This window comes from Protomyctophum bolini (genome assembly GCF_963924005.1).
Source record: "Protomyctophum bolini genome assembly, chromosome: 13".
NCBI classification, from domain to species: Eukaryota; Metazoa; Chordata; class Actinopteri; order Myctophiformes; family Myctophidae; genus Protomyctophum; species Protomyctophum bolini.
In genome coordinates, this window is record NC_137874.1 from 30330124 (window position 1) to 30352482 (window position 22359).

The following is a 22359-nucleotide window of genomic DNA, read 5'->3' on the forward strand; positions in this document are numbered from 1 at the left end:
TGCTCTGCAGTGCTCTATCACACAGTGAGCTCTTTCTTCCACAGTCATTCTGTCTGATGCATACAGTACACACACACTCTCACACCATCCCGGACAAGCTGCTATAAATACCACCACCACGCGATATAGCAGTTGCTATACAGCATCCTACCTGCTCTGCACAGAGGTAAGGCTCTTCAGATAACTATTCAAGAGAACAGGTTTTGGATCAATTGAATATACGGTATAAAATAATATATTATGAATGTGATTTCTATGAACAAAGGTATGTAGGCTCTGTGTTATATGTATACTGTATGTATATACTGTATGGATTTTACTGCAAGCATATTCTTTACCACATGGGCTACGTACTCTATACCCAATGTCTTGTCCTGTGTTTATCCTGATGTCGTACTTGGCAGTGAGCCAGAATACTCAGGGGTATCCTCACCAGATGTAGAATGACTCAGACCAGTCCCGTTGATCAGGTTGTGAAATATAAATAAGTTAAGCAGCAATCTGAGTATCCACCCAATCTCGTAGGAGTGTGTAGCACATCCCAAAATGTAGCCTTTTATACTCTTTTGTAGGTCTCTGTTAAAACTAATATGTCATCAGATAATCATGACATACCAAATATTTCCGTCTCCAATGGTACAAAACCCAAAACATATACTGTCATTATGTGTATTGAATATTCTAGAAACAACCACTGCATGAAATGCAATAGAACGTTCTGATGTGTTAATATTGCCTATATTGAAAATTGGAAAACAATGGTGCAAATGCAAACAGGGGGAGCTTGAACAAACAGGAAAAAGGCACACAACACATCTGTTGGTCATCTGTTTGGAATCTAACCAGACAGAGAGAAGTGTCGTAAGACTCCCACAATTTTCAAATGCTTCCGTCTACATAGCATTCAGAGATTGTATAGTCTGTTTACGCGAGACTAAAGTAGTACTGTAAGTGAAACGTATCATGATCACAAGACAAAATGCTTCAATGGAATACTAAAAACGAGCATTCAAACAAAGGAAGCAAAGTGAATTGGAGGATAGGAGGTGATGTCCAGGATATAGATTATGTTATGTGTTTAGGTCATATTAGGAGACAGAAATGATAAATTAAATTGCATGCCTTTAAGATTATTTTCTAATGAGACAAATAAGGATACAAATACTAGATGTGATAGAAATAAAAGTCAGGGTGGGTTATAGGTCAGTGCAATATCTTATCTTTTAGTAGCAGTGTCATAAATGTGCAGGTACAATGTGCCCATACACTTTAGCAGCAGTGTCAAAACGTGCTGCCACAGTGAAGGACACCAAGCATATCCTGTATCTTTCTATCTTTAGCAGCAATGTCAAACCAAAGGTGCAAAAGAGGGCATTCATTATACCTGAAAGAAGAGTCATTTGTCTGTTGTATTCTGTTAATTTTAGTCTTTATGTTTTAGTTTTTTGACCATGTCCTAATTTAGGATTCTGACAGCCACAGTGAAGAAACACTTTTTCTAAGCCTTGCACCTGGGCTGTGAGGCATCTCAAGTGCTTTGCATCATCACAGTCTGTTACTAGCATGATGTTTGTCCATATTTTTTTGCCCCTGCTCAAGCACCTGCTCTTATACGTATGTCCTGAGTTGTGTGGCGCAGTCAGTCAGCCAACCTCACGAGTCACAACCTTCCACAGCAGTCGTAGGTCCTGGGAAGAGCTCTGTCCATACCATAGTGATAACTCCCTGACAAGATTCCCTGGGTTGTGGTGGCAGAGTAGCATCTTCTGTGACACCTTGAATTTCTTCAGGTGTCTGATGCGGTACAGGCGCCACCTTGCTTTCTTTTGCCACAACCTCTGTGTGCATGATGTACCTCAGGGTGTTGTGCACCTGGAGGTAATTGAAGCTGTCCATCCTTTCCACTGGGTTTCCGTTGATCAGGAGGGTCATGACTCATGTAAGTACAGAAGTCTACGGCCATCATTCAAGAGGCTGTTTTCCTGGCACCATTGCCTAAGGCCTGCCACCTCCTCCGGATAGGCCCTCTCGTCATCATTTGGTTTTGTGATAAGGCCCACCATCAGCAAACATAACCAAGGTGTTTGAGCTGTTCTTGGGTGCACAGTCGTGGGTTTACAGGGGCTATAGCAGAGGTCGGTTTCAGAGAAGGCTCTCAGAAGCCTCAGGCGGTGGTATTAACCCTGAGTTGTTGGACCAGGGAATGACGAACATACTGTAATACTGCCTGCCTACTTAAAATAAATAACACCCGTGTGAAGTGAGGGGCGCTCTTATCATCATACATCATCATTTCTATTTGCTCACATATGACCATTCATTGTCAATGGGAATTTTTGTGTATGACAAAAATACCGATTTGCTCAGACACATGACGTAAATTCTCCATTCACTGACAATGGGAATTTAATGTTTGTGTACGACAGAAATAGCCAATTTGTGGCCCAGGCGGCTAGTGTAGCGGTCCAGGCACCTAGGCTGCTAGGCCAGCCTGACGGCGTGTTGCTTGCGGGTTCAACTCCCGATAGAGACGACCTTTGCCGCGTGTCACCCCCCATCTCTCTCCCCATTTCCTGTCACCATACTGTACAGTGTACACTATCCAATAAAGGCAGAAAAAGCCCAAAAATATACCTTAATAAAAACGAAATAGCCGATTTTCTCGTCCACATATGACGTAAATTCTCCATTCATTGTCAATGGGAATTTGTGTAAGACGAACACTATTCTCTACACTAATAGCTGAGTATAGGAGGGGCTAAAATAGCGGAAATAGGAGTTCTTCAAGCTCACAATGTATCGGGACATGACATGTTATGAGCTTGTAAATCGTCTAAAAACGATCACAGAACTTCATGGGTTCTGAGAAGTTTCAGGATATGGAAGATTCTGTATTCTTGAATGAATTGATTAAATCATTGATTCATTGAATAAATACTTTATTAACAGTTTGCAAATAGTACAGAGGTACGACTTTACAATGATTGTTAAAAGGATAACACAAAAAGCCCTAGGAGCTTGTTTCCATTTAATCAACATAAGAGCCTATTCATGGTTTCATGTCTCCCACTGCCTCTATTTTTCTTTCTCTCTGTCTAAACCCCGGCTGTTGGATGCACACAGCTCCATGATGTATCGGTCTCTGTTTGTGTACGGAGTGCTGGGAGGTGAGAAAAGATTTCATGTAGGCCTACTGTAAATGCTTTCTAAATGAAGAACATCATCTCACCTTATTTCATAATGGTATATTATCAATAACTGTACATAATCTTCTGTGGTTCCTCTCTTGTCTCACCATGCCACACCTCAGTGTTGCTGGTCCCAGTGTGGTGTGACAGTGACCCTGAAGCTGAGTTCGAGTTGATTACGGTGTGCATCGAGGAAGATGAGGATCTGAGGGTCGATTGTCGCATCACGCCCAAACTCAGCCAGATCAACAGCTATGAGTTCTCCTGGTCCAATGGCTCCAAAGAGAACGTTATAAACACCAATGTGTCAGGCTCATCTTCCGAGCCCCGGTTCAAAGATCAGAGCTACGTGGAAGAGCTGGAACCACACGGTTACCGGATGACCCTTGAGGGTTTCACAGAGAAGCTGCCGCACAACACCACCTTCATGTGTAAAATAACCAAGAAGGTCGCCTCAGCCTATGTGGAGAGAGGTATACTTTACAGAATGTACTGCATATTGATTGAACGTTGTCTATGGGAGAGAGAGAGAGCATGGAAAGAGTGTATTTATACTTTGTATGACTGTTGCTTGACGAAAACACTTATTTTTCCCTCATTATCATTTGTTCATTCAATATTATTATTACTTAGGATACAGTGATATTATTTTTGGACACACACACACACACACACACACACACACACACACACACACACCCCTGGGATTTCCTCATATAATTAAATTGCATGTGAGTGAGTGCGCATTTAGAAGGAGTGACAGGAAGTAAAGAGCTTTATTTACTCTCTCTCTTTCTAGATAACCTGGTTCCCTGTTCCGCTGTCAGTATCTTCCTCAAGAAATCCTGCATCTGGATCTGGGTTACCGGTTTACTTCTCTACCTGTCTCACACAGGAAGCTGAGACATGCACGTACAATACATGTACATACACACACACACTACACACACACACACACACACACACACACACACACACACACACACACACACGCGCACGCACATAATATCCTTCCTTGTCAATACATATTGCTATTGAATGCATAATAATGTCAAATCTTGTGACCTGTAACAGTTTGCATCCATCCATCCCTCCCTCCCTCTCTCTCTTCTCTCTCTCTCTCTCTCTCTCTCTCTCTCTCTCTCTCTCTCTCTCTCTCGTGAGCGCCAAACAATTATTTTTGATAGAAGCACAAACAACTATATTTGGCAACTATATATATATATATATGCGTGTGTGTTTGTGTGTGTTTGTGTATGTGTGTGTGTGTAGTTGCTGCTGATAACGCATTGGTGTATCATATCAAGCCCCCAGAAAGTATTTATGTACGGTAGTACAGAGTATACTAAGCAAGTGTACTTATATTGGCAATTTTCAACCTTATTTAATTTGCAGTTTGTTGTGGAGTAGCCTACAAAGACAAGTTGTTGAACATACAAGTTCATTTTAGTCCAATCTCTGTAAGTCGTAGTGTGTTGCTATATCTCAGTGGTTCTCAACATGATTGGACACACACACACACACACACACACACACACACACACACACACACACACACACAATTGAAGGACTTTTAAGACCATTGTAATGCCAAAAAAGAAAATGTGAAAGAATGACTCAGTCATATTGCCAGCTGCAGCAAGCTCTCGCCTCTCGTTTATGAACATCTATGATCAGTGTGTGTGCCACAGCCTCTGCCTCAGCTCATGGCTTCATACGCGTTCAAACTTCAAAGTATGCAGTATGCAGGGTCAATATGATCTATATGTTCCGGTGAGAACTGTGTGCCATTCCTGTACCTGTGACCTACAATGACCTGTGTTCCCCCTACCTGTGCATCTAATGACGACCACCAAGTGTTAAAAAAGAATAATGCAAGATAGGCCTATATCTCAAATAATATGACACAACTGGCTCCTACAATTACACTTTTTTTTCCAGTAAAGTAAACAGCGTGAACAGCAAGTAACAACAGCTTTTATTTTGCCATTTTAACAAAGAATAAAAAACATATATGCAAAAATAGTCAGCTCCTTATTTTGCTATAATGCTTTCCGACAATGTTGTCTAGTATAATACAATATGTTCGACTCCCTTTGTAAGCCGGTACATGTAATGCCACAATTTTGAGGCAATACAAGTTTACACTAATATTGCCACAAAATAGAAATCATTGATAGGAATATTAAGATTTCCTTCATTAATCATAATAATCAACATGGGGATTATCTTGAAAAAAGTGTGAAAGTTGATACCAGCTTTAGCAATGAAAGGAGTGCAGGGGGATGTTGCATGGCGGTGTGCAATAGTCCGGCAGCCAGGGTTGTGGGGTGGGAGATTTGGTATATACTTTTTTTATTGGCCTATTGTCTACCGTATACATTCATGAATCCACTTGCTGTCGGTTTTTATGTGGGTAATTTGTGTTTTTTTTTATTTTTTTTAATTAAAAATTAGAAGATTAATTTTTATTTTTTATAGTTTTATAGACAATATTATAGGCCAATAAAAAGGCTATAGGCTATACCAAATTTCCCACTTTAAACAAAAGAAGCCTATCGGCTGCCGGACTAATGGACTATACATAGTACTGTGTACGTGTGCTACCCTATACTAATACGGCATATATAGCCTACTCCACTAGACTACTAGGCCTACAATTAATTGACAGCTCTAGCACATACCCCCACAATTATATTTGATATGATGATGATGATGATGATGATGAAGATGATGATGATGATGATGATGATTTTTATTTTTATTATAAACCTTGATAATTTGATGCTTTCAAGATAGCTCACCATATTTTAGCTGAATGTCTCAAGATTATCCAAATGTCCTATAGAATCCAAAAGCCATGGTGACGCGATGGAATCTAGGATAGTAGGATTCTGAAATTCCTATAAGATTCCGGCAGGAGTTTTCCTATGTTAAATTGCTAATAATGTCTGCCATCTCAATCATTGAAATCCTAGGTGTGGCGTCAATCTAGTTCTGGTCTATGGATCTAGCGTCAATCGTGACGGATGGCACCAGCCACAAGGAGCTACGTGGTTCTTTTTGGCCCTAAGTGCCGCACGTAGTTTACGACAACAATCTCGTAAGTAAAAAGCATGGCGGCTTCGACGGGCAGCAGCAAAGGAGCAGAGTTGTCTAAATCTGAGTATCTGAAACGTTATTTATCCGCCGATGAAGATGACAAAAAATCGAAGAAGAAGACCAAAAAGAGACAGAAGATTCCTGAAAAGCGGTGAGTAGCGGATTCTAGTGCCTATATATTATAGGCATGCATGCAGAGTCTGCACTCTGCACTGCATGCTAGTGGTGAACTCAACTTGTCAGCCCAGGTTGCTAAAGGCCTTTCGTCTTCATTCTTCATTGATGTGTTCTAATATCAGAATGAAAATAGTGGATGATGATGATGACTGGAGGCAGATCGTTAGCGAGGAGGACAAGGAGGCTGAGGAGGAGGAAGATGATGAAGCTCCTGTGGTAAGTTGATCTAGCTAATGCCATAGCTAGTTTTGTGCTATTTAGTTAGCTACAATTAAGACACTACATTAGTCTGGTTTATTTACTAACCAATCTGGAAACCCATTCAGGGCTCTTGAGAGATTAATTGAAAACATGTCATGTTTGGTACTTTGGAATTAGCCCTGGGACGTGAAGGACGAGCGTCATGTGGCTAGTTTGGAATAAACGGCCAGTCTCCTATAAGTGGCTAGTGTGCACCCACTGTACCAGCCATACGCATAATATCTGGGTTGGGGTAATAAAATAGTATTTTATATATATATATATATATATATATATATATATATATAAGACCCTAGTCTATTGCTTGGTTTGTTTTACATTTTGTGGGTGTGTTAACATGTGTTAACATACTTATAAAACATTTTGGACTAAAAGAAAGTTGTACATTCAAGAAAAAAAAATCACACTCATGTGAAGCCTTTGTTTGCTTTTGTATGTCAGGGGGGCATGCTTAAAGCAAACATAAAAGTCCATAGACTTGGCTGCCACATGACATCACAGGCATAGCAGCTGGGGGGGGGGGGGGGGGGGGGGGCTGCACCATTGGGGGATGCCTGGTCTATTTTTCCTGACCGGCACTGGTGCATGCCATGGTCTAGCACTGTTTCCATTTTGCAATAGTTGTTGTGACGGGCTAATGCACAACAATGTGAGTCATGACGTCGCTCTATTACACTATCACGCTTGGCCACATTTGGGCAAGTGGCTGTGGACTGTTTTTAGCCCAAGGAGTGTTTTTTGTGTTTTTAATGGTGCTCCAACTTTCAACCCCTGAATTTACCATGATCCAAAATGTATATAATACACAATTTTTAATATGTTATATGGATGACCCTAAGCATCATAAAAAACCTTGAACAATTACTATTGCAATTTATTTTGGGTCGAATCTTAGATTGACTGGCCTACTATGAGTATTCTAGCCTGGTGTTGACCTGACAATTGCTATACCATGTTGTTTCTTGTCTACTCAGGTTGCTGATGTAATTGATGATCGGCCAGAGGAGGTGAAGCAGCTGGAGTCATTCAGGGTCAGCAACAAGTGGAGAGTGTTGGGAGGTAATAAGAAATGTATGAAGCAACGTGTCTGCAACCATGTCTGAAGAAGACAACATCTTTTGCACCATCTTAAAACCAGGTGACTTGCATTGTCCAGCACTTTCCTTTTTTAATAAAATAAGTCATGTCGAGTGTTCTTTCTTCTTAGCTGATGAAGATAAAGCTACAGAGGAAGAGGAGGAGTTGAGGGTATCTCATTCTCCTGAGCCTGATACTAAAGTAAGGATTCGCCATGACTCGCCAGAGGCTCCCTCGGTGAGCAGAACCAGACACGACTCGCCAGAGGCCTCATCGATGAGCAGGATCAGACATGACTCACCAGAGGCCCCATCGGTGAAGAGGACTGGACATGACTCGCCAGAGGCCTCGTTGCTCAGGAAGGCACGTCATGAAAACTCTCCAGACCAGTCTCCTCCAGGACGATGCTCTGGCTCTCGCAAAAAACCTGACCAAAGCTCCTCACCCCCTCGGTCAAACAAACATTCAGGGAGAGCTCAGAAGGGACATAGCAGAGGTGAGTATTGAGAAGTATATTGTGATGCTGAACCTGGGGTTTACGGGTGGCTGCTTAAAGTATATTTTTATTGAGATTTACAATACAAAACTGAGACACTCATTTTCAAGTTTCATTGCAGTGCCTGAATGCATGAAAGAGCACTTTCTTTTGCAGATCTGTCACCTGTCAGGAGAAAACATTCACCTGATTCTCAACGGTCACCACCAGCAAGGCGAGCTCAAAACAGACACGACTCTGACTCTGACACATCACCTCCCAGAAAAAAAACACAAAGGGGAGGTGGTTCGGACTCTGACCAATCCCCACCAAGGAGGGCCCAATCTCCACCCAATAGAAGGCCAGATACAGGTCAGGGCTCTGACGGAGACCAGTCACCACCAAGGAGACGAATGCGGGGTGGAAGGGCATCGGGTGATGACCTCTCTCCTCCTCGCAGACCTGGGCAATCAGAGGTGAAATAATGACACCAATTCAGTTGGAGGTGGAAGCCTCTATTTTGAAGGTGATAAACGGGCAATTGGCCAAAATGAACCCCCAGCACACTCTCAGCACAGTGGTTTCTCTGACTAGGCACTGGCAGGCAATAAGCGATTTCAAGTGCACAACACCAGACAGTTAAAGAATCTTCAACCTCCTTGTTATTTGCAGCTGACTGATTTTGTCTTAGATATATAAGTATCTAAGACACTGGAACAATTACCTCATTGTGACATAACATTTAACAAGCTTATGTCCAAAGATATGTTGTATACCGCTCGTGGAAAATGCCCAAATGATTTTATTTAGTGAGTATGGTTAGTGATCTATGCATTAGAATTTATTCTATTGTTGCGCCCTTGAAGTGTCTGCATAATTCTGTTACTTCTGTGAAATAACTAAAGTGAAATTAAATGTGGTGTTTTTTTCCCCCTTTGTTTCCAGAGCCAGAGGATGCTCTCCGGAGGAGCTGCTGGTCTGGTTTCCATAGACATTCTAAGGAAAGAACAGGAGGAGAACCGACGCAGAGAGAAAAACAACGATGGACTCGCTGGTCAGCTCAACTTTTCTTTACTTTTTTCCACTGAAACTTTGTTTAGAACATTTTGGCAGTGTCTAAACTCTAATGGATACTGAATGGCTCAGTTACATTTATCTACCATCTTCAGAGACACTTCTACTGTAGGCTCTAATAGTTCTTCTACATGATGGACATAGAGCACATTTAAAACAACAAAGTTGACCAAAGTGCTGTACAATTAGGCAAAGCAGGAAAAAAACATAATACAATACAGTAATAACCTATACAATAAAATCAAACACTCAGGAGTACACATTAATCACGGTTTAAAAGCCAGGGAATAGAAATTAGTTTTAAGATGTTTTAAAAACGGGTAGTGTTGGAGCCAGCCTGACACGGCTAGGTAGCTGGTTCCACAGTTTAGGAGCAATGACTGAAAAGGCTCATCAGGGTCCACTCACTGTATTTATGTTTATTAAAGGATCCCCATTAGAGGTGCATGAAAGAGCCTCTAGTCTTCTTGGGGTCCTGAACAAAGCAAATACAATACAAATGTACAACTAAAAATACAAATTAAAGTACATTTTAATTCAGGGCGTCTGGCTGGTGGAGAGGTTAAACCACTCTACCCACCACTGCAGAGACCCTGGTTTGATTCCCAGCAGTGGTGCCTTTAGCTTGGCCAAGCAATCCAATAAACACAAATTGTCAATGTCCTTGGGTGGGAAACCAGCAAGGGGTTGTCTGTTTGGGCATAGATAGGGTGAACGGCAATGCTCTTGAGAAAAGATCCTGGACCCCAACCTGCTCACTGGTTCTCAGCTAAATCCCAACACTGTAATGTTACAAAGATGTTGACTTGTGAAGCTGAACGACGTTATCTAATGCGATATTTTAACACTCTTCCTCCTTTCCAGAGGAGGCCCGCAATGCCCAGACTGTGTTCAGAGACAAGAGTGGCAAAAGAAGGGATCTGGAAACAGAAAGAGAAGAACAGAAGAGGAAGGCTGAAGAAAAAGCAGTGAAAGATGAGAAATACGCTCAGTGGGGTAAAGGGTAAGAGAGAGGGTGTAATATTTTGGTATTTGTGGAATGAGATGCTGGGGCTTGTAATGTGTTAAAGTTTACCAATGTACAGTATGTGAACAGTGATCTAGCAATATTGGCCCATCTGTATTGACCAGTAATTTTTACATTTGTATAACCCCAGATAGTAGATACCATAAACTGTTGGTGTCATTGCTGTTTTTCTAAACACTCTTCGATGCTAGTTCTGGCTTTAAACCATTACTGTGTGTTAAAATATATGTGCTGTGTGTATCTGTCTACCTGTGTGTTTGTGTGAATGTTTCTGTGCGTAGGTTAGTTCAGTCACAAATGCAGCACCAGAAACTGGAAGATGCAGTGCATGAGGCCCATAAGCCTCTGGCACGTCACCGTGATGACGAGGACCTGGACCGGATGCTGCGAGAGCAGTTGAGGGACGGAGACCCGATGGCGGCCATGCTCAGACGCAAGAAAGACCGCAACTCCAAGGCAGCGGGCATCAAAGGTCAGGGCATAATGTGGCTGTCCCAAATAAATGTTTAGAATCTTTGAATATTATGCACAATTTCCGAGTGAATGTCTGAATACTCATTCTAATTTAATTCACCAACAAATCAATCCAAGTCATTTTGCGGCAAGATTGTTGTTTAATGTAAATGTGGTAAGGCATGTCTTGAGAGCTGATCACACTGTCAAATCTGCACTAGGGTTTTGTGTGTAAAACCAGGAACTCTTGGAAGTTTATGCAAGTAAAACAAACGATATACCTGTATTTAGGTACATATTTTAGTTACACCAACATTGTTTGTGAAATGGTGTGTACTTACTGGTGAATATTTTTTATAGATTGTTAGCTCCAAGTAGTCAGACAGCAACCCCACACACTCCTCTTGACTGTAACATGAAAACATGTGCAAGCCATCATCAGCATTTGACTTTTTGCAACTTCCTATGTTTTCTCAGAGAGACCACGATACAAAGGTCCCATGCCGCCACCCAACCGATTCAACCTCCTACCCGGCTATCGCTGGGACGGGGTGGACAGGTAATGTGTGTGTGACTATTGTTGTGGAAAGGTACTGGAAGACCCAGGGATGTATCTTCACCAGACGAAATGACTCAGACCAGTCCCGTTGATCAAGCTTAGAAATAGTATTTATTAACATGCAGTAGACATACCCTAGGGTAGGTACCCTCACAAAAAACATGCAGTAATCCTGGTCTCTAAACTGCCTCCCCCTGGCCAGCCGGGGCGCCTGATGGAGGGGAAAGGAACTGGTTGGAATAACGTGTTCCTTCCACGCGCTATGTCCAACCCCCCTGTCAGGTGCAAAGGAGCAACTTGGACATTCAGGCATGAAGGAAGCATGAGTTCAAGTCCGTTGCTCTCCCCAGGTTGGCGGAGGATCACATTAGATAATTGACACAGGGGTGAAAAATGGGTTACAAAATCGTGGGATAAAAAATATATTAAAAAAAAAGACATACAGCAAAGCAGGTTTTAGGCAGCATTCGTACAGATTCGATATCGTAGGAAACAAACTGCACATCCTAAAATCTGGCTACTGAGCTATATTGATCTACTTTTAGATATACTTTTACTGTTTCGTCACTACACTACTGTGTTTTGTGTTTGTCAGAGTGTGTTTGAGAGTGTTTTTGTTCTATTCTGCTTGCATGCATGTGTGTTGGTGGTGTTTGCGAACGCAGTGAGCACTTACTATGAGACCTAGCAGATCATGTCTGTCTGTCTGTCTGTCCCGCTATCCAAATATGGAGTGTGTTGCATCAGCAATCACTCGGCTCCATATTTGGGCACAAAAGGGGCCAGGTCCACTCAGCTCCATATATGGGCACAAAAGGGGCACCATATAAGGAGTCCCCAAAGCAGCTATACGTCCAAAACCCAAATATGTACGAGCTGCGTTCGCTTCCCGCGTTTGCGCGTCTTACTCGTATATGTAACTGTATGCCTGGCTGTGTGACACACAATGTTTGTTTGAACCAATTCTGTGTATTGCTTGGGTGAGTATGAGTAGCTTTTAACGGTATAAATTAAAACCTGGGTCTCCAAACATCCATAGAAGAATTTTGTGTGGGTCTCTTCCAGGTCAAACGGGTTTGAAAAGAAACGCTACACCAGGATATCGGAGAAACAAGCGGTTCAGGAGGAAGCTTACAAATGGAGCGTTGAAGATATGTAATGAGACTGCAGAAGGAGAGAAATTATGGAAAGAGAAGAGGTGTGTGTACATCCATGCTTGTGTGTGAATGATCAGATTCTACTTGACGCAAAAGAAAAGAAAAACGATCATAAAACAATGGTTAAAGAATACACAGAGTGGACATACAGTACAGTATGCAACATCCCTAGACTGTATGGTGTGTTTGAGTAGGGGAGATGGAGAACACGTCATCTATCTCAGCAGTGCAGTAAATGTGACCGTACACTATAATGGATTGAATTAATATCAGTATGACTACTGTACATAGAATATAATTAACAGCTGTCCTTTTATAATGCTGGATTCAATGTGAATTACATATTGATGGTTGTGTTTTCACTGGGTTATTAAATATATTTTGTAAACTAGTGCATCCTGTATTTCATGCTTGTATTGACGTCTGTTTCACTCTGTCTTTAGTTACTTTTACAGGCACTTATTGACACCATCTTGTCAACTAATTTACTGCAAACCTGACTGGAATGGCATTTGAATCCTTTTTACTGTTTGCTGTTGTGCAACTTCAAGTTGCAGGAGTGCTATAGCAAATATGCTGAGTTACACTGACTGGTTGCAATATTTGGCTTTTTAACTTTTATACAGTAGTGTTTAGTTGTTTCACATTTAGACACCAATGATGATTACATACAGTACGTGGAACCTAACTGTCGCCAGGCTTTTGGCAGTACCTGTGGAAAGACTGGTTTCAGGTTTTCAGAGTTCTGTTAACAAAACAAAACAGCTGTGATTTACTTTGAAATTAACATTTTGGAGTTAGGTGGTCTCCCACTTTCCCACTGAAACATTTAGATCCTGTGGTAGTTGGTTACGTGGTAGGATGATCTAGGTTCTAGTATCACTACTGGTTGAGATATTGCGTGAAAATCAAATTGAATGCTTTCCATTCATAGCTCACAAGAGAAAAACGTTTTGCTGTGCACTGTTTAAAATCTCTGAGGTATGGATTTGTTTTTGCGTCTCAGCATACTTGGCTCAGATCTGAACCCATTTGACTTGACTGACGTCAACCCCAGGCAGGGTTCGAACCCACAACCTTCTGTGTGAAATGCATATGCTTTAACCACTACAGCATTGATTGCTGATATTACTCTTTTCTTAAACGTTTTTTGCCCCCCTTTTTTTCATTGGTCCTTAATATTGATGTGATCATTTAAAGACCAATTTAGCCAATCAATTTGTGTTTGATAAGGAACGTTTTATTTTCACAAAGGTGCTGCCTTTGTTTCCTTGATTAGGAGGAAGGAAAAGGTGTCAAGAGACTGGAGGGGGCTGATGCTTGCTGTCAAGAGACTGGAGGGGAGGAATGTGTGTGTGGCTGTGACAGAGCAAAAGGTTTCAGTGGGGGGGAAGGGAGATGGGACTCATGGGAGAAACTTGTGTATGGACAAAAGGAGCTTTTTGGCTGTTACCACGCAAATCGGAGAGGATTATTATGGTGCTGGACGTGGCTAGGATGTTTTTGAATGTGGACATAAGTGGTGAAGAGCTGGACAATACGTTGAGAGAGGGATTTGCACCAACTCAGCCAGCTGTGGCTGAGAATCTGAAATGTCAGCAAGGGGATATTCGGGTATTATTGGGGCAAGGCACTGTAAATTATTTTGCACTGAGGAGAGTCTAAAAGGAGTTATAACCTTAGAGTATATATATATATGTATATATACTCTAAGGTTATAACCAGTTGAGGGCAGCATGTGCCGGAAGCATAGAGACCGGAAGGCATCTAGTCTGCCGAAAACCAGAAGAACCTTTGTTTCCTGACGGAACACTTGTTTTGACGCACTCATACATATCCGCTTCGGATTGTTTTTGTTGACGTACCAACGATACTAGCAAAAGAAAACGAAAAGTAGGACGCAACAGCAGGCAGAGGCAGCTCGGCGTTCGATTGGGCTCTATGGCAACTTGTTATTAGAGGAAAAAACTGGTGAAAGAGTTTGCTTAATCTCATCCATTGTAGTTAGGAGACCATGAACGAATGGAGTGCAATAGCGAAGGTTTACGACCCGCTCAAAGCGGGCAGTATCGACGGCACCGACGTGGAGCCCCACGACCGAGCGGTGTGGAGGGCGATGTTCGGCCGCTACAAGCCAAACAAAGGTGTCGCGGGGGACCCGCTCCTCACCCTGTTCGTCGCCCGCCTGAACCCCCAGACGACAGACGACAAGCTATACGAAGTATTCTCCAAGTTTGGAGACATCAACCGTTTGCGACTGGTGAGGGACATCGTGACGGGATTCTCCAAGGGCTACGCGTTCATTGAATATAAAGAGGAGAGAGCTGTGGTTCGGGCTCGGAGGGAAGCCAACAAAGTGGTGGTGGATCAACACGAGTTGTTCGTTGACTTCGAGCAGGAGAGGACTCTCAAAGGATGGGTGCCGCGGCGGCTGGGAGGCGGGCAAGGAGGGAAGAAAGAGTCCGGCCAGTTGCGTTTCGGTGGGAAAGACAGGCCTTTTAGGAAACCCATCAACCTCGGAATGAACTTTATGCCGGAATGGGCTGCAGGAGGAGGAGGGAGAGACTGCGAGAGAGGTGGAAGGGAGAAGGAAGACCGCCACAGGGACACTGAGTGGGGATCGGGAAGAGGAAGGAGAGACGACCGTGACAGAGGGAGAGAAAGAGGAGACTCGTACCGAGACAACAAGAGGGACAGGAGTTCTGAAAGAGACAGAGATGACAGAAAGCATGCTGATAAGTACAGACACAGGGACAGGAGATGAACACAACAACATGAGAGGAGTCAAAATAACTTGTTGACACTTGACAGACATACAGCGATGCTGGAGCACTAGCCATAGTAGTGCGCACCCCAGTTATCTTATTAAATATGTTGGCTGGAGGATTTACAGTGGGTACTGAAACTAAAGTGAAACAGACATTGCGTTGAACATTCCATTTTATATTTTTTTGGGGGGGGGGTCCTAATGCGTCCTGCAAGAAATTGTTATTTAGCTGACCTTACCATGCAGGGAAATGTGGAGAGAAGAAGTAATATTCATGTTAATGAATGTTAAAAACATACTACAATAAAAGTCAATTGTGGCTATGAAATTTCTATCATGGAAATCATATTTTACAAACTTTTTTCCCTCCACAATCATATTGACTAAGTGCCAGTGGTCAATATGATTGTGCAAAGCAGGGACATAAACGATTTGTGAGTGTTCTAGTGTGCTAGCTCTGGTCCTAGAAACATTGGACCAGAGCTATGATCTACCATGGAGCAGCAAACGGGATAAGGCTGAAGTAATTATGAGTTTCTTATAATCTACAAAAACATCCTCAGATTTTTTTTTTTTTTTTTTTCTGTCTGGCCTTCAGCAGATATTTTATTGTCGTATTAGTATTCTATTGTCTAACTCTAGAAAACTGAAAAGAAGTCATACAATTATTTAGTTGTGATTAGTCTGTGTACACTACAGCAACAGGCTACAGGTTTATTCATTACTGGTTCTACAGGTCCATCTCAACTAATTAGGATATTTTAGGGGTCTCGTAAAATATTCTAATTCATTGAGATAGGATTTTTTGATTTTAATGAGCTTTTTAAATTATATTACAGAAGAAAATGAACTTTTACAAAATATTCTAATTTAAAATGAGTTGAGATGGACCTGTATATGTGGACTGTGAAGGAAAGGTTGTTTACTTGATTGGAAAGGTAACGTTAATGGTTGCGTTCAATATTTAGGGACGTTCCAATTCCTAGGGGGATGATTTATCCCCCTATCCCTTGACACTCATTATGTAGGGGGAAGGGATGAGGGGTAGGGTTAAAGAGCCATAAGTGTGGCCAAACGTCTCTATGCCAAGACGGGAGAGAAACTATTTAGTAAATATCTCCCCCTAGTGTTCAAATATAAGTATCAACTGTCCTGTGTTTTGTCTCCCCTTCTGCTATTTTGATATATTTTTGAACACTTCTTTATGGAATCAGTCTTTGAGTACAGACAAATACAAATTTGTCTGTACCCTAAAGTGGCCTCAAGAAGTTCTAAAGAGATCACAGAGAACAACTTGTATTGTCAATTATTAATCAATATTCCACACTTAATAACAATTAAATATCGCATAGACACAGGGTCTATGCAATATGTGGGTGTGATTGTTGACTGTTGATATTGTGTGTAATGAACCATCTCTCAGAAGGTGTTTGGTTTTCCTCTCGGCCTGCCATGACGCGTGTGTTTGATCAAAGGCCAACAAGGGTAAGTCTCCATCTGAACCGTTCTGAAGTCTGTCCTGTGAATTAACACACACACACACACACAGCGACAAATTACTGGCTCAATTGGCAGCAGGGTTTTCATCACTGTCAAATCTGCTGGACACATCCATATGCTATGACAATCCCTCTTATTATTGCAATATGCCCCCCCCCCCCGTCTTACAATTACACTTCTCCTCCAGGCAGTTGTATGGGGGGCCAAGCTTAGTCTGATTACACCAGTTGCTCCTGTTACAATCAGGCAAGGAGTTATGTGTTCATTCAAAACCACATGTTGATTCTGCCAGCTGTGTGGTGGAATGGCCACATCTCAGCATAGAGTGATTACACCAATGCACCTGTTACAATGTTACAAACAGACAGTGTGGGTACCCTCTACCCTTGATGGCTGTGACATTGTCCTTGTTCGCTGTGTTGTTAGTAATAGCCTATATCCTATACAATCTACTTGACTCCAGTCTAGTGGATTCCTGAGCTCAAGCAGGTTTTACAGAAATAAAATGATCATCAATAACGGGCAAGCTCAGCTCATTCAGTCTCACCTGAGGGCTGGGTTGATGGCGATATTGTCTGGCTGTGGGAGGGCGGGGGTTCTGCAGTGGACGACAGGGTGAGCTGGGAAATCCCTCTGGTACTGTGTCTGCATCGACATTCTCTCCGGCTGACACCTTGTTTCACTCGTAGTGGCTAGCCTCACCTCTGCTTGACCTCTGCTGCCTTCACACTCATCCTCTCTCTGTGCTAGGCTGTTGTTCCTTCGTCCCGTTGGTTCGGAGGTTCCGGAGGCTCCTGAGGGTGTGGGGTATGCCTGCTGTGTGTTCTGGAAGGTCCGATCTTCTCCTGTAGGATGATCATTACCATGGTGAGATATTAATACAAGATGTTATCTATCTTGTTTCATATTGCCTTATTTCCTTACTATACTATGCCTTACTTTATACGGTGTAGTAGGGGTGAATGTTGCAATGGCAATCATTTTGAGTACTGTGTCATTGCAGTATCCGACATACTATTAAAGGTTTTCAGATTTTAATTAATAAAATAAATAAATAAAAACACACACACACACACACACAAACCACGACATACACATATCTAATAACTGATGAACGAAGTATACCCACTAGGTTTAAGTTACAATGCAGACCTTTGCCTCTCTCTGACTGGAAACCTGGCTTAGGGCAGAAGGCTTCTTGTGACGTGGTCTCCATCTTTGCCGGAGTGTCTGGGTAGAGGAGTAATCCTGACCAGACCACAGAGTTGCAGGGAGAGGTGGCACACAGAAAAGGATATAAGGCCCTGAGAACTGCCTAGTGCTTAAAGTTCTTTCAAATCCTGAGTCTTTATTTAACTCTGAGAGTGTACGAATAGAGCGCCCCTCACTTCACACAGCTATGATCTTTCCTTAATTCTTTACAGATGGGTTCTTAGATTGCAGTGAAATAGACCCCTTATGATACCACAACTATGTGTGATGTCAATTGGCGAGAGTAGCCTTGCAAAATACCAATACAAACTTACCTGCAGCTGTTGGTAGCTCGCCTCTGTATGGTCGAGTACGTAAAAACAACATGTGGTGGGGACGTGTCTGTGACAGGTTTGCATTTTGGATGAATATTCTGTCCACAGGATCCTGAGAGCGGTGTTGGCTCATTGATATCACCAACTTTGAGTCAGTGGTTACCGCCAATAATTGCTGCAGAAATCGCCACAAGTGTTAATCTTTTGAAACCACTTTAATTATTAATTTGCCTTTGCTGTTTCTGTATGTTTGATTATTTTGATTTATTTTGTACACATAGGGGTGAATGTATGCAGATGGCAGTTGTATGTAGAATATATATTTTGTCTTGTGAAGGAATCCCAGGGTATTATGGTTGATGTCGTAATGACTACTTGAAAGCCAAGGTGATGCAAGTCTAGCAACACTTAAATCAGCTGTATTTCTTTATATTTAGCCTCTAGATATACCAACAGTCCTGAATAAATAGATTGACAATTTACAAAATACAAATGCTAACGTAGCCTACCTCAAAATCGACAGACTTCAACACAGTTCCTTGGTTTTAACGACTGTCTACATTTCCCTAACCGTGTGTGTGTGTGTGTGTGTGTGTGTGTGTGTGTGTGTGTGTGTGTGTGTGTGTGTGTGTGTGTGTGTGTGTGTGTGTGTGTGTGTGTGTATACTGTACACAGGCTCTTTCTGGTTTGTATATTTCAGTTGTCATGGTGCTCCATTATTCTGCAGTGATTGACAGGTGGTTATTCAGAGCTCCTTGTACAATGAAGCTGTTAGACCACCAACAGAGGTGGAATGGAAAGATGTCTTTAGCAGTTCTTTACTGGATTCACACCCAAATGTTGTGTAGCTCACAAAGTTATAGGATACAATATGTTAAATTAAATAAAACGAACAAGTTGTTATTTTTTAAGCCTCCCTTCAATGTAGTGACTAGTGATAGGCTTTTGTGACCATGCCACTAGTTGGGAACCAGTGTTTAGAAAATTGAGTTTCTACCTTTTTTAATTTCAAGGAACTGTTTGATATGCATTAGATTAGGTCACAGACCCCAATTTAAGTGATGTCCGTCTGGGACCCCAATCTACACCATCAAATCGGCATTGTTTATTTAATTTGAGTGTGTACAAATGGAACCAAATGTACCAAATTAACCAAACCATAAAGGTGGTTTGATTTATACACTCTTGGAGTTATACATATCTATAGGGGTCCATTTAGTTCCTAACCTATCAACAATTTAGCTGGGGATGCCCTGCGGGTCCCACAACCCCATGTTAAGAACCAGTCATTTTGAAGCAAAAGATAATACAGAGTTGTACTGTTGTAGTGAAAATGAATATTCGCTACTCAGTTTGTTAAGTTCTAAATAATGAAACCTAGTGTAATTGCTGTAATTAAAGGTTGAATATTATTTGTAGTACAGTGTTTCAGGCAAAGTACTGATCGCTAAAGAGAGTTTGATCTTCTTATACTTGAACATGTAGGCTTAGGCTATTGTAATGAAGGTTGAGTTAAAGCCAATATAGTTGGCATAACTAATATACCAACTGGCCGGCCCGCCAGTGATAATATCTCTCCGGCAACTTGTAAATAATTTACAATATATGACAGACAGTCCCACATAGGTAGGATTTGAACAGCAATGGCTTAGCATTGATGAAACTGGCTAGGATGAACACACTTTTCTTTCCATTCTAAAAAGACAAAAGAAGAAAATAAATATGTTTTTGACGTAAGTATCAAGTTCAAAAGTGTTACATTCAAGGATGATGCCTGCACAAAATGACATTGCACCTCCTGTACCATTTGATTACACATCTATTTATTTACTATAGCAACATATATTAACATAATATATATACATATATTCTATATAAGTTGGTGGTTTATCACATGTTCCAGCCATTGATTGTGTTCTGGGCTTCTGGCCCGCCATCTAATGCAAAAGAGTTGGCCCGTGGCTAAACTGACTTGCCAACCCCTGTACTATACCATGCTATACCTGAAAGAAAATTGATAATTCAGCTAGATGGCCTACAATCACAATTATAGCCTTTGTAGAATATACATTCCAGTGCATCACTTGGTATTTTTCTTTTGTCTCCAACAGGCCGAAGGCGTGGACAAGACTATGTTTTTGCCCCTGTCCATCCGTGTGTCTGTGTGTCCTTCTGTGAGAAGTCTCCGGCACCATGGACCAATCAGAATTAAACTGTGGACACATACTCCTTGGAGGCCAGGTAAACCTCTGCCCCAAATTTTGTTATAGCACCATCATGACATAGGTTTTTGCAAACATTTTGTGTTACTACTCCTACAGACTTTGTCCAAACCTCACACACATCATTCAGTATATAGTATCTCTGTAGTCATGTGACACTTTGCAAAGGCAACTTACAGCAGGTTTTCCCAAACTTTTTTGGACCAGGTACCCCTTTTGGGGTAGATATTTTTCCAGGTACATCCTCGCAACACGGATAACAATATATTTACAACCACAAGCAGTGTTTCCTGCAGGAAAAAGCTTTGGCATGGTGCTGGGCACAGGCCGCAATTTTGATTAATTAATTAATTTGATTAATTAATTAATAAGATTAATACATTAAGATTCATTTGTATTATTGCTCTTGTATTGCTATTGGAGACACTGGGGGGACACTGGGGGACACTGGGCAGGCACTGAGGAGGCACTGGGGAGGCACTCAGGGGCACACTGGGGAGGCACTGGGAAGGCACTCGGGGGGCACACTGGGGAGGCATTGGGGAGGCACTCGGGGGGGCACTGGGGAGGCACTCGGGGGGACACTGTCTAAATGTATACGTCTAAATGTATACGTTTAATTGTAGACGTCTAAATGTATACGTCTAAATGTATGTGTACGTCTAAATGTGTACGTCTAAATGTAGACGTCTAAATGTAGACGTCTAAATGTGTATGTCTTCTCTTATGGGGGTCCCTGGCATATCTTTTCAAATGGGGGTCCACAGGCTAAGTAGTGTCAATTTGGGGGTCCTTGACATGAAAAAGTTTGGGAACCACTGCTTTAAACACTTTAGCACTTTATGAACATGAACAAAATAGATGGGTCCCCCCTGGAACTCCCTCAGGTACCCCTGGGGGTCCCCGGACCCCACTTTGGGAACCACTGACTTACAGAATGTAGGCATCACCACCACTGATGCTGTTGTGTTCTGTTGACACATCTCACCAAAAACCGCCAACGAGTTTAAAATTAAATCAATTTTCTGTATATATTTATTTCATTTTGCTTAGTTTATACACACAAGGAATGCTGTGAGTACACAACTGATCATGGCCAGGGGATATACAGTAACACTTTGACTTACAAATTCTTTGGGAGGTTGAGGTTCCCTACTCTGCCTTGGGGCCTTGGGCTGTTTTCCAACGTACCATACAGTTGTCATGGTTTTTCTTGTGAATTCAAGAACAAAGGCAAAGTGTTCCCACTTCCCAACATTGAATAAATGAATACACAAGTGGTGATTCAAAAAATAAATCTTTTCTTTACTGCAGTCATGTTTCCAAGAAGTTGTTCTGCCCCTGCCACCTCCAGTGTTTGACTATCACCAGTATTGCATAATTCTTGTAGCCTACCTTTGTAGCAGCCAGACTCGAAGACCTGTTTTGACCTGTACAGGTGAATTCCCTAACCATAAGATTATTGTAGTGATACGTATCACGTATCACTGATACGTATCACTACGATAATGTTATGTAAATCATGCGATGAGATAAGACATTTCCGGTTGTGTATGTTTTGTTAGAAATATCTTCTAGGTGTAAAATAAAAATAAAATGTGTGGTATTTAATGAATATTTATTATTTTCATATATATATATATATATATATATTAATTATATATATTATAATATAAAAAAATATAAATAAAGTTCTACAACTAATTAACATTTATTTATACATATTACGCTATCTAAAAAAAATCACATCAAAGGTTTGCTAAATGCACACTGATGATTCTTCTCCTACATAAT

The 22359-nt window shown here is 41.6% G+C and overlaps 3 protein-coding genes across 3 annotated transcripts; all 3 read left to right on the forward strand.

The window, feature by feature from the left end:
- Nucleotides 1–5203, forward strand: LOC308326824 (uncharacterized protein). The gene is made up of 4 exons (XM_080779859.1): nucleotides 1–166; nucleotides 3124–3167; nucleotides 3311–3661; nucleotides 3988–5203. Exons 2-4 carry the CDS (start codon nucleotides 3128–3130, stop codon nucleotides 4089–4091), a joined length of 495 nt encoding a protein of 164 aa, XP_080635985.1. The 5' UTR covers nucleotides 1–166; nucleotides 3124–3127; the 3' UTR covers nucleotides 4092–5203.
- A 1100-nt stretch (nucleotides 5204–6303) lies between these two features.
- bud13 (BUD13 homolog) lies at nucleotides 6304–12941 on the forward strand. Its single transcript, XM_080779605.1, has 10 exons — nucleotides 6304–6441; nucleotides 6590–6683; nucleotides 7703–7787; nucleotides 7936–8301; nucleotides 8458–8756; nucleotides 9226–9334; nucleotides 10219–10357; nucleotides 10663–10853; nucleotides 11312–11393; nucleotides 12459–12941. Exons 1-10 carry the CDS (start codon nucleotides 6305–6307, stop codon nucleotides 12550–12552), a joined length of 1596 nt encoding a protein of 531 aa, XP_080635731.1. The 5' UTR covers nucleotide 6304; the 3' UTR covers nucleotides 12553–12941.
- Nucleotides 12942–14394: 1453 nt separating this feature from the next.
- Nucleotides 14395–15701, forward strand: snrnp35 (small nuclear ribonucleoprotein 35 (U11/U12)). Its single transcript, XM_080779942.1, has one exon. The coding sequence runs from the start codon at nucleotides 14565–14567 to the stop codon at nucleotides 15312–15314; it is 750 nt and encodes a 249-aa protein (XP_080636068.1). The 5' UTR covers nucleotides 14395–14564; the 3' UTR covers nucleotides 15315–15701.
- Nucleotides 15702–22359: the final 6658 nt, after the last annotated feature.

Bases quoted from the DNA above. Each gene is read 5' to 3' on its own strand.
- LOC308326824 (XM_080779859.1), top strand. From the start codon at position 3,128: ATGATGTATCGGTCTCTGTTTGTGTACGGAGTGCTGGGAG. The intron at 3,168-3,310 runs GTGAGAAAAGAT...GCCACACCTCAG, and splicing joins TGTGTACGGAGTGCTGGGAG to TGTTGCTGGTCCCAGTGTGG. The intron at 3,662-3,987 runs GTATACTTTACA...CTCTCTTTCTAG, and splicing joins CTCAGCCTATGTGGAGAGAG to ATAACCTGGTTCCCTGTTCC.
- snrnp35 (XM_080779942.1), top strand. From the start codon at position 14,565: ATGAACGAATGGAGTGCAATAGCGAAGGTTTACGACCCGCTCAAAGCG.
- bud13 (XM_080779605.1), top strand. From the start codon at position 6,305: ATGGCGGCTTCGACGGGCAGCAGCAAAGGAGCAGAGTTGTCTAAATCT. The intron at 6,442-6,589 runs GTGAGTAGCGGA...TTCTAATATCAG, and splicing joins CAGAAGATTCCTGAAAAGCG to AATGAAAATAGTGGATGATG. The intron at 8,757-9,225 runs GTGAAATAATGA...CTTTGTTTCCAG, and splicing joins GCAGACCTGGGCAATCAGAG to AGCCAGAGGATGCTCTCCGG.